The following is a 12,004-nucleotide window of genomic DNA, read 5'->3' as shown; positions in this document are numbered from 1 at the left end:
TCATATCAGGACTTTGTGTAATTTAAGCCTTTTTGGGTCATGACAACAAGACCTTTAGCTTAAGGAGAGCTACGTTGAATTTCTGAAATTCCTACAATGATTTACCTGTAATTTTGTTTTATTATTTTAGTTTTTTATTGCAATCCTTTTGTATTTCGTAAGTCGTCATAGTAAAAACACAAAAATTCTTACGCAAAACAGCATTGAAAATGTTCGCTGACTTTAGAAACAAATCAATATCTTTACTACATCTTATCACACTGATCAATGATAACAATTTTGCAACAAGAGCAATATTTTGTTATCTTGTAACTTTCTGGATTGATTTTTACGAGCACTGTCCAACTGTAAGACTTCAAAGACAAAAATACATGTTTAGCTCATATTCGTGTTAAGGTCAAGCTGTAAAGGGGCTCTTATCTTCTCCAGGGTGGGACTTCCCTGATGTCAGACTACATCACACGTTGTAAGAGTCCACCACCACAGACTTCTGGTCAACAGAAAATTTCCGGGTCCACCCTGTGTAATGGCACAGATCCTGATGGATTTAGATATGCAAAGTAAATTTCAATTTCATAGTTTCAAATATCTATCATGGGCTCAGGTTTATCTGTCTTGCTCCATCATGAGGCCTTATCTTCCCCTCCTGTGATAAAGAGGTGAACAGTCTTGTTGGAGTGCAGCATCTGCCCAGCCCGCTGGGCTCCGCCAATGGCAGCAAGCTTGTGAGCATCATAGCGGGAGTAGAGGGCTGTGCATGTCCAGCTGGCCTCTTCCCCCTGACCCCCTGCTGCCAACATGTTACACACCTCGCTGTAGAAGTGGGGGAAGGAGGGCAACCCATAAAAAATCAGATTCCTGATTCCTTTGATGGCGTACCTGGATAACAGAGATTGAGGATCAGTGCTTAACAGGGCTCACCAAACTTTAAGAGTTTAATCCTTCTTACAAAGTCCAAATGATTTGGTCTCCAATAGTTATTTATCACAATTCTTTTCTTAACACTTCTCAGTCACACACGCAGCAGAAAAATTTTAATTGTTGCTCTATACTGGGCATTACTCACACAAATGGACTGAGCAACCTTTGTGCAGTTAAACGCTGTTCTACTAATACAACAAAAATATTGAATCAACAACCAGACTTAAAATAAGCCTTGGAAGCTAAAAAATGTATTTGAAAAAAATCTAATTAAATGTTCCAAACTTTTTACAACCTGGGGATCTATTGAAAATCAGCAGGAAAGTGGCAGGAGGTTGTGTAATGATTCTGCCATATATCAGAATAGGATGCAGGATCATACATGTTTAAGGTCTCTTTACAGATATACTGAAAAACAGAAATATACACACTGTAGATCTAAATTTTGGATGATCCCCTTAAACTAAAGGACATGCTGCCAGCAGCTATCAAATTAGTTAACAATATGCATTCTTTATTCTTTCATGAACAATGTAAAATGCTTGTAAAATCAAAACCAGTGTATTTTGTTTTCCTGCTGTCCTCTCTATTTAGACTGTGTATCTGTGAAATTTACCTGAACCAGCAGGACTGCTCTTCTGTGTTCCAATGAAGTTTTACAATGAAAATACAAACTGTCCCTCAAGTCAAACAGACACATGAAGCACCGCCTGATGGCGCATTAAAAAGAACTGACCTCTTGTAGAAGTGGAAGCGCTCAGTGAAGAGCAGGAACTGTTTGTCCCCTTTGTGGAAGAAATGCCTTGCTCGGGACACCTCTGACTTGCTGGAGTACTCACAGATGCTGGCAAAGTTTATCTCCTCTTTCTTCATATAGTTGCGCAGTCGGATATAGTCGAAGTAAGAGGGGATGAAGATCAGAGTGTGGGACATAACTGAGTCCCTGTACTGAGGAAACACTTTGTCTACAAAGAATTGAAACCTATGAATGGAAATAAAGCAGATTTAAATATTACTGAGATGCAATCCCTAATCAAATGGAGGTCAGACAAGCATAAATCGCCACAAAGTAAAGATGACAAGCTAGATGATGGGGACAGCAGTTTATTGTGACAGACTGTAATAAGTTGGAAGGAGCAAAACTGCTAATGTAAAGACAGGGAGAGGTGCTCTTTTCTTCTGTGGAAATTAATCTTTGTGGCGCGACAGTGGTGTTTGTGTTTCCTGTGCACGCACACAGAAGCTATACACTTTCTTCACTAAAGGATGTGGTAGACCAATTATCAAAGGCAGGGGGAAGTAAACAGGTAAGTTAACAAGCAAATATCCCAATGTTAGTGAAGTTTGAATGAATACATAACAAAACCACTTTAAATTTGAAATTACAGGGTCAACATATCCAGTATTTCAGTCGTCTGTGGAGGGTCACTTGTGGGAAGAGCTTACCTGGCATCATGGTCCATGAAGCTGTCAGAGGAGAACATTTGAAACACATGAGGAAGCTGAACCAGCACCTGACAGATGGATCCTGTTTTTGGCATATTCTTAGTGGCAATCTGAGACAAAAACATAAATGAATTATGATGAAAATGAACTTTAAATTAAATGAACTTTTTAAAAAGCTGAACACATCAAATGAGAATGAAAAAACTCTGGATTCTTGTTGTCAGGCTCAGTATGTCAGTCAACCAGGGCTGAGAGTCACTGCTACTCCAACCACAGACCATAAACTGAGATCACATGAGATAATCCTTGCCTCATTTGCAGATATTTGGGAGCTGGAGTAACATGTATAAAGCAGAGCACCTGTCCACGGTAGTTGGCACAATGTTTGGTGAGGATGCTGTTGATCTGTGGCTCTTGAATGGAGCTGAACACCAACGTCTGCCTGTAGTGTCTGGCCCAGTTGTTCAGGTTCCACATCCTCACCCTGGAGAAATCCACTCCGTGAGAGTCCAGAGGCTGCAGATTCATGTGCTTCATCACATGCTGAAAGGATAGGATGGATAATCCGATTTGTTTTTTTAGCAGCTCAAACATGCAGACAATCCTGCACAAGTGTCACTGTCATCAAAAGGTTTCCATTATCGATTGTGTTGGACAAACATTATTTAAAATGCGAACATTGAAATTCTTGAGATTTATCAGAAGGATAGCAGATGGTGCTACATCTTCGCTGCAGTACAGAACCAAACTAGGATTTGTACCAGGAAGTGTTCCCAGTTCTGCATTAGGAAGACGTCAGCTTGATCCACCACCAGCAGCTCGATGGAGGAGAGGAAGTCGAAGTCTCTCTTACTCTCCCCCTCAGCTCCCAGTACGGTGCGCAGACCCAGAGGGGATGCGATGATGATGTCGGATGAGTAGAAGGGCGCATACAACCGCATACTGCCTTTCACAATGGAGACACCTGGTGAGGAGAGAGGACAAAAACCAAGCCTCAGATCAGAATAGGCGACAGCTTTCCTAAATGTACTTCAACTTCTTTTTTTGTTCTGAGGTACCTATTCTGAAGTGATCATCAACGTTTCCTGAGAAGACAGCATGGTAATCATCTGGTCTCTTTAGATTAGCTGGCTGCTCATCTTCGTCTTCTCCAAACTCATCCTTAAACCTCTTCTTGTTACTCACAGTCATCTTCTTGCCTTTGGACTCCAGCAAACTGATGAAGGTCTGGACAACTCTCAGAGCCCCACCTCGGAACGGCACCAAAATCAGCACCTGACACATTCATCACATTCACTTTCATTTGCTGGACTACAACAACATTCCTGAATGGATACAGTGACCCATTCTGCTGTTGCAACTCTTGGTTAAATTCAACAAAACAATACAATACAGTGCGTTGCACAAGTTCACAACAACCTCTATGTGTCAAATATAGCCTGAGAATTATGGCCCACACTGCTCTAAATAAACATACTCAGTGACTTCAGAAGGTGTTCACCTTGTAAACTCTTCGTTATATACGCTCAATAGATCCACAATGACAGAAAAAATTTGTCAAGAAGTGTGTTTAAAGTTCACCATTCACCGACACAATCCCAACATTAAAGTTAAACATAATGATGGGTAAAATACGATCAAAATTGTACTGATTACAATTAATCAAATCACATCTTTCATATAATAAAGTGCACAATAGATGAGGTGGTCTAGATCCTCTCTGAAGCAGCTTACTCAAGTACAGAGTTATTCAGTCTGTATATTATTTGTAGCTAAAACAAAGGAGGAAAATAAATGATTATAGCTAATTATACCTGCTGTTTAACTAAGCTTTATGTATAAACATGTAGACAAGGTTTGTTTACCTTGGGCCGGGTCAGACCTTGGTCTCTTGGTTCGTCCTGTGGCTCAGCTCCTGCTTTAGCTTGAGTTTTCTGCTCTCTAAGCTCAGCATTGTGAGCCAGGACCTGGGAATTGGCCTTCAGGACATGGTTGAGCACATGGATGCAGTACGCACTGCGCACCTGAGGGCCCTCATTCAGAGGGCACATCTCTGGGTAGTATAAGTCCTTGTAGGAGCCCATGAGGGCCAGTAGTTCTAGCTGGAGAGGTGTGATCTCTTGAGACACCCCCTTAGGATTAGAGGTCTGATTTGGATCCGTAAAGCAAGACTCCAAGAGTTTGTGGAAAGCCGGGAGCTTTGTGTCTTTCTGAGGGCCGATGGGTCCAAACTTCTTCAGGGGATTGGTACAGAGCAAGCAGCCTAATTTGGGCCACTGATAAGAGAAGGAGAAAAATTTAATTGTAGTTCTATTTTATTTGACTGAAAAAACATTGTTGTAGATTTATTCAGACTATAGAGTTAATACCATGATCTCAGTCTTGGTTTTTGTCCCAGATGTTATCTTTTGCACGTCCTCCTCACCAAGCTCCATGCCCAAATGCTGTAAAAACATGTCTACATAGAGAGAAAGAATAAAACAGCAGAACATATTTTAGTCATAATTCCCTATCTATTTTAAGAAAGTTTTCTAATGCAGTACAGGGGTTTACTTTTATTAAATAAAACCATAGAGAATTTCAATTTACTGAAGAGCGGCCCCTTGGGGACTGAATTTGAAGAAACCAAGAGAAAACTCTTATTGGGAAGAGTGATTATTCCCTCCTTTCTTACCCTTCCTGTCTTTTTGCTCTGCACTGCTTTGACTGTCCTCTTCGTGTTCTTCTTCGCCTGTGAAGTTGGTCTCTAGACAGAACTGAAACTCATGCTCCTTATCTATGAAATCTTCATTTATTTTCTCCTCTTCCTCCCCCTCCTCTCCTTCTACCAGTTCAGTCTGAGCTTCATCTTCATCTGTGAGTGCCTCATCTCCTGCTTCACCTTCATCACTGTTCTCTATAATAAAAAGCACAACAGTATTAGCTTGAATGCAAATATGGTCCCATAAAGATGCTCTTGAAAAGAAGAAACTTGCCTTCACTCAAAAGATCTTCTTCCTCCTCCTCATCATCACTACTTTCTTCCTCTTCACTCTGGTCTTTGCGATTAGGTTGGCTGAGAGTTGAAAGAAGTTTCTGGTAGGCTGTCTTTGGCTCTGGCTCATCCTCCTCTTCTTCAGTTTCACCAGCTTCAGCATCAGATTCTTCAGGGCTTTCTGTCTGTAGAGGTGAGGACAGATAAAAATGCAACTGTAGCAAATAACAAATCTAGAAACATGCCTAAACCAAAATTTCCTACTGCTTAATGCAGATAAAACAGAGGTGGTGTTTGTAGGACCAGCAAATCACAGTCAGCTGTGCGAGATCCTGAGCATTAACAATGATGAAGGAATTCCTACCCTCAAAAACCTAGAAATAATTTTTGATCCTCGTCTTACTTTTCACTCATGTAGGGTACCACCAAATCAGCATTTTTTCATCTCAGGAATATTGCCAAGATCTGTCCCATTTTATCACTATGTGATGCTGAATCCATTCTAACCTCCAGATTGGATTACTGTAATGTCCTCTCCTCTGGTCTGCCAAATTCTGCCCCAGATATTCATTTAGATGTTTGGTAGACTTTTTTAAATCAAGACTTAACACCTACCTTTGTTCATTTTAGTAGAACCTACCCTGCCTCAACTTACTTTATTACAACATCCATTGGTATTTTTACTATTAATATTTTTTTTTTGCTGTATGTGTGTCTTATACAAGCCTTTTCAGGAGTTTTTATGATGTACCTATTCTTAAAACCCATTTTATTTAATGTCATAACTAAGGTTATTTTAATTTGTGTTTTTCTAGTATTTTTTATTCTTTGTATTTTTGTCCCATGCACTATTTTAATTGTAAAGTGTTTTGAGACCATCCTGCATGGTGATTCTACACTTTCACTTTGGTTGATTGATCGATTTATTTACAATCTGAATTAGCATGAATTGAAATTACTTGCACGGTTTTACTCACCAGTTGCACTATTTCAGTCCTTTCTGGTTTTTCACTAGCTCTGTATAAGATAAACACAGAGAGTAAAAAATATTTAGACAACAAACATATTTGAAGACAGCAAAAGCACAACATGCCACAAAACTTTTGGTTTGGCCTGCTGGAGACAATAAATGTTGCTGGACATCTAGTAGGGCTGGTATTGGAATTTCTGATTCATTCATGACCATGTCTACCAGAGTGACTCTGGTAGTTCAGTAGTAGTTCAGGTTTGAGCTGTCTGTGTTACTTGTACTCAAGGAGCTTGTTTTCTCAGATATGAGTTAAGCACTAGGAGTAAGGATCAGTTTCTGATGCTGTGAGCATATCGCTGTGAACTAAGTCATGGAATAGTTAGCCTGTCTGCTAACGCAGATTCCCTCTAACAGTGCCATCAGTTTCAGTAGTTAGCATTGTGGCTCAGAGAGTTAGCCTGTCTGCTAACACAGTTTCCCTCTAACAGTGCCATCAGTTTCAGTAGTTAGCATTGTGGCTCAGAGAGTTAGCCTGTCTGCTAACACAGATTCCCTCTAACAGTGCCATCAGTTTCAGTAGTTAGCATTGTGGCTCAGAGAGTTAGCCTGTCTGCTAACACAGATTCCCTCTAACAGTGCCATCAGTTTCAGTAGTTAGCATTGTGGCTCAGAGAGTTAGCCTGTCTGCTAACACAGATTCCCTCTAACAGTGCCATCAGTTTCAGTAGTTAGCATTGTGGCTCAGAGAGTTAGCCTGTCTGCTAACACAGATTCCCTCTAACAGTGCCATCAGTTTCAGTAGTTAGCATTGTGGCTCAGAGAGTTAGCCTGTCTGCGAACGCTGGCTCTTCTACTCACACATCGTGAAACGGATGCTCCTCTCCAAACTCCTTCAGATGCTTCTTCTGTTTTTTGGATAGACTTGTGAAAAGTTGTTTATTGTGTCTCCTCTTACCCATGTTGACACTCAGCTACACGTGTGTACGTGTGTGTGTGTGTGTGTGTGTGTAAGTGTGATTGACCGGCTTCGTTGTTGATTGTTGTATGTCAGTGATACTATGTAGCTGTGCCATCTAAAGGACCGGAGAAGAACTGCAGGCCTGAACGTTTGGTTCCAGGTCTAAATATCACAACAATCAATTTGTTAAAAAGCATATCATTAAACATTTTCTTTACTAGTTATTCGTTTTTATATAATGTTCACTTCAGTGAAATTAAAGCCAGAGATATCACTTTATATACAAATTTTACACAAGAGAATGAATCTACACTGAAAGGAAGGCTGCTACAATGGGGAAGAGGTAAACTTATACCACAGGCTGTAAGAACTACAGCGTCAGTTTGTGGAGTTCGTTTGTGGAATAGTTTAGGATGGAACTTTAAAACAAAGTCCAAACATTAATCAACTCAAAGCTAAATATAAAGACTACGACATTAGTCCCAAACATTAATGTTAAGCCTAGCTGACACTATAGGCTGATTTTTACCAATATGATTGATCCCGCAGAGAAGCGAGGACAAGGGACACGTCACACTACCCGTGAGTATGAAGCCTCTCTTTAGTCTAACCTGACATTTTGCCTGGAGGCCGAGTTTTTTTTTTCCAGGTGTGTCGCAATGTTTACGGACCGCCATTGTTAGCTGGTGTAAGCTGAAGGTAGCTGGCCCCTGATGCTAACAGTTGACGGGAAGCTAATGGTGTCATCCCTGTCATGAAATTCAGATGTTATTGCGCTGTTGCTGTGATGGTTAGCAAAGGTATCTTCAAGATGCAGCTCAGTGGGGTTAGTCAGTGTAGCACAGAGGCAGGCTCTAGGTGAGCGGGCATGTGGAAAAGTTTTACTGCGTAATCCACTGCTGTCTACAGATACAGCACAACAGGTTCACTGCTGTGTGGTGTCACTAATGAGGCACGCCATCAGACACTACGGTGGCCCAGATGCGATTCTTGCCGTTCGAGCAACCAGGCAGTGTTTCCTCACTTCTTTGTGGCTTCATTTGTGTTTGGATGGTGAATGAATCACTTCCAGCGGATTTTCTATCATACAATAGTGTTCAGTGGCCGCTCCTGACAAATTTTTCAGTGGGGGGGCAACTGTTCTGATGATGACCAAGGTGATCCGTTCAATGGGAAAATTAATAGGCAGCAAGAGAACAACATCTTGTTACTTTCTGGTCAACTTACATAGCAATACCAAATGTAACAGCTACAGTGAAAAGTTACATCCAGGAGTCTTCAATCAATAAAATTACCTTGGCTCTATAAATGAAGATCAACAGAGAGAATTAAATATGAAAAAAACCGACATTACATGAGAGTCGATGAGGACAGTCAGGGCGATTTTCATCCTGACTGAAATCGCCCAAACGTTGTGGTACTTCATGAAGCACAGTCCTATGATGGTTGGATAATGTCATACAGAACAACTCCAGCTGTCTAGAACTGTCACAACCACTATAACACTGTAAGGAATATGATAAAAAAAAATCCCCTTTGGTGGTGCGTCGCCTGATCGCCCTTATGAACAAACCACCTCTGGTAGTGTTCATCACCAGACTCTTCTTTAGCCTTGTTTTGGGTTTCCAGACTTCAGCTTCTGATCCAATCAACTTGGTTTCTACTGTAAAAGCTGTGATGCAACCACTGTTCACCTTCCTAAAACAGCAAAGTGCATATCAAATAAACAAACAGTTGGTTAAATTGTTGATTATTTAGTATTTGGTTCATTTTCAGTCATTGATATCACAACTGTGGTACTCCTCAGTGGACCAACAGTGTCAACATTTTCCATCTTGTCCCGCAGTTCCCTGGAGAGTTCAAAGAAGAGCCAAAATGCCTCTGTTCTTCAAGAAGAAATAATCCAGAGATGAATTCCCATAAAGACTAGAATATCAGCTGTGTCAGGTAAGAACAACATGTGTCTGTTACAGTGTGCATCAGCCTACCTCCTGGCACTGCCTCACATAATCCAAAGTATTTTGATTATTTTAATATTTAACATTTTAATATTGTAATCAAAAGTATTTTGATTATGCCACCATAGACACACTGTCCATATGAGATACCTCATCATGACATGTTTGAGATTTTTCTTTGTAAAGTTCAGCATCCTTAATCTGCACATCAGCTCTTTCAATACAAAGTCCTGAAATCTGGCTGCTTTAGGTTTGAACCAGTCATTTTGGTGTGTACTTTTCTCCCCTTCGTTGAGGTAGAGCAGAACAGAGCTGTTGCATTCTTTGAACTCCTCAAATGTTGTTTTGAGCACTTTCATCCTTGACTTAACTTCCTCTAAGTCATTTTCCATTAACTGCTTAATTTCGTTAGTTTTTGCAGTCATTTGTCTCAGTTTTCCTCTCCTCATATTTATGTGATGATAGAACCTCTCTTCCACAGACTTTTCTGAGTTTGACTGCCCTCTTGCCCTCTTGTTGACAGCCTACCTAAAGGATATATAGATGGAAATAGCTTATCCTCCTAAGGGCAAAAAAAAAAGTTTGCAAAGCTGTATTTCAATCTGGCGGTGAAGTGGTTTGTAGGGATGCCTCCCTGTTGAGTGGTTATTACCGGACTGAATGAATGGAACGTCACCATGTGAGGAATGGTACAAAAAGCAAAGGATTCGGGGTCAGGGCATTTTATGGCATTATTGAACCTGTTATAAACTTGGCTCTAACACAGAAGCTTTTTTTTTTTTTTTAATTCTTTCTTTATTTTTTACAATGCAACAGGTTCATAATGTATGCATATGAATTCACATGCATAAACAATACAATCAATACAACTCAAACCTGTGTTAACCTTGGGCCTTCGGTTCCTTCTCTTGGCCTCCACTCTTTTTCTAGACTGCACACCGTTGTCAGGTGTTTTTCTTTGCAAGTTTGACTGGGCTTGACTCTTGGTCTGGGTGCTGCAAGATGTTAGTGTAATGTGGCGTTGGCGTTTGTATGGCCTTCCATACACACCATAAGGAGCAGAATAATGGCTGCTACTGTGGGTGAATCTGCCTGTATGCCGTATTTGGGCTGTCTTCTCTTCGTTATTTGACTTCTCAGAGTCTTCATCTTGAGCCAACTTCCTCTTAACTCTTGGTGAGACACATAGTGTCTTGCTGCTGCAGCTTGAGTTCCGACAGTGTGTAAGGACTTCTCTGAACCTTTCTTTCACAATCTGATCTTTCATAGCGGTGAGTCTTGGCTATTGTAGACTCATCATCAGCCATCCTCTTCTGACGGCTTGAGGTGCTGTCTTTTTATGGTTGTGGTGCACGTGCTTAACTCCAGGTGAAACTACTCAAATGAAATCAGCTTTTCTGGAACCGAAAACTACCCTGAGATTGATCAATGCAGAGTTCAGGGTTAGACTCAGAGTTTGTTGAACCGGCTGTGTTAAACGGACCCTAGTTCAAGCAATGCTTGCACCACTCCACAAATGAAAATGGGATTCCGAGCATCTGCAACATTATGCAGCGACAGACAGAAATCACTGTTCAGTTAGTTCAACAGCAGCACTCGGCATCTCTTCCATAATGAGCTATACCAATATTTGATGGTGACTCACTACAGTATGGATCTTTTATCATGACATTTGAACAGGGGCTTGAAAGAGAAGTCACTAATCTCCAGGGCTGCTTGTACTATTAAGAGCAGTACACCAGAGGGCAGCTGAGAGAACTGATCAGACGCTGCTATCACATGCCATGTGAACAAGGCTAAAACAGCCAAGTATTTGTTAAAGGAACACTTTAGCAATGAAATGAAAGATTGGAGCAGCTTACATAGAAAAAGCCTTAAGTTGGCCACCAATAAAAGCAGACAATGTTGGCTCCTTTCAAACATGCATATGATGGAAAGTCTACAGTACAAGGCAGAGATGAATGTACCATCAAACCTGAAACAGCTTGTGATGAAACTTTAGAGAAAGATGTAGCTGTTTGTGACCTACAGGAAAGACGTGGAAGCAGAGTTTTGTTCTCTAATTTGGTCAGTTTTCCAGAACATCAGATCAAAATTCTCTCTGCTCCTATCTTTGGAAACCTACAAGACACGCAGACTGCTACATTTAAAGGAAGGGCTCTCGCAAGATTTTCACCCAGGAATAAAAATTCTTCAACTGTGGTAGCTGTCAGCTCTTCAGCAGATATAAAGTCTACAGAAACACCAATCTCCTGTGCCTTTTCCATATTAAAAAGGCAAGACTACATCATGTTGCATCTGTAAAGGGGGTCGCACAACAGAAGATTGTGTATATCTTAAGAGCACGATGCATTGTTAAAAACTTGATCTATCAAGGCAGAGTGGTGTTTGTTTTGGTTGTCTAAAACCAGGTGATATCAGCAAGAGCAGCAAAAAAACGTTTAACAGGTGATGTATGAAGCACCACGCATCCCACAATGCTTCACACTGCAGCTAAATTCAGAATATCTGAACAGTCAAACAACACTGTTGTCCCTCAGCAGACCCTGTGCTCGTACTGAGGCTGCTTTCATGGTTGGAAAGTCCAGAGTTGCTCACATGAAACAAACCAAAATAAGGCTTGGACTTATAGCTGCTGTGTTAGCTGTCAGAGTGGACAAGACGATTAAGAGAGAGCTGCAACTGGAACCGGACCAGTCAGTTTTCTGGACCGATAGCACAACTGTGCTCAGTTAAATTTCAAGTGAACCAAAGAGATTCCACACATTTGTAGCAAA

General features: G+C 40.9%; 1 protein-coding gene across 1 annotated transcript; it reads right to left on the bottom strand.

Moving 5' to 3' along the window:
• Window positions 1–138: 138 nt before the first annotated feature.
• utp25 (UTP25 small subunit processor component) lies at window positions 139–7,307 on the bottom strand. The gene is made up of 12 exons (XM_029493970.1): window positions 7,170–7,307; window positions 6,319–6,358; window positions 5,343–5,526; window positions 5,042–5,263; window positions 4,737–4,825; window positions 4,233–4,643; window positions 3,426–3,642; window positions 3,129–3,331; window positions 2,728–2,910; window positions 2,368–2,477; window positions 1,658–1,903; window positions 139–879 (listed from the first exon to the last, which is right to left on the bottom strand). Exons 1-12 carry the CDS (start codon window positions 7,268–7,270, stop codon window positions 624–626), a joined length of 2,262 nt encoding a protein of 753 aa, XP_029349830.1. The 5' UTR covers window positions 7,271–7,307; the 3' UTR covers window positions 139–623.
• Window positions 7,308–12,004: the final 4,697 nt, after the last annotated feature.

The sequence above is a fragment of the Echeneis naucrates genome, chromosome 22 (assembly GCF_900963305.1).
Source record: "Echeneis naucrates chromosome 22, fEcheNa1.1, whole genome shotgun sequence".
In the NCBI taxonomy this organism is placed as follows: domain Eukaryota; kingdom Metazoa; phylum Chordata; class Actinopteri; order Carangiformes; family Echeneidae; genus Echeneis; species Echeneis naucrates.
The sequence above is the reverse complement of the archived record's forward strand: the minus strand, read 5'-3'. Positions and strand labels throughout refer to the sequence as shown.

Bases quoted from the DNA above. Each gene is read 5' to 3' on its own strand.
- utp25 (XM_029493970.1), bottom strand. From the start codon at position 7,270: ATGGGTAAGAGGAGACACAATAAACAACTTTTCACAAGTCTATCCAAA. The intron at 6,359-7,169 runs GTGAGTAGAAGA...TATCTTATACAG, and splicing joins GAGCATCCGTTTCACGATGT to AGCTAGTGAAAAACCAGAAA. The intron at 3,643-4,232 runs GTAAACAAACCT...TGAATGTGTCAG, and splicing joins AAGGTCTGACCCGGCCCAAG to GTGCTGATTTTGGTGCCGTT.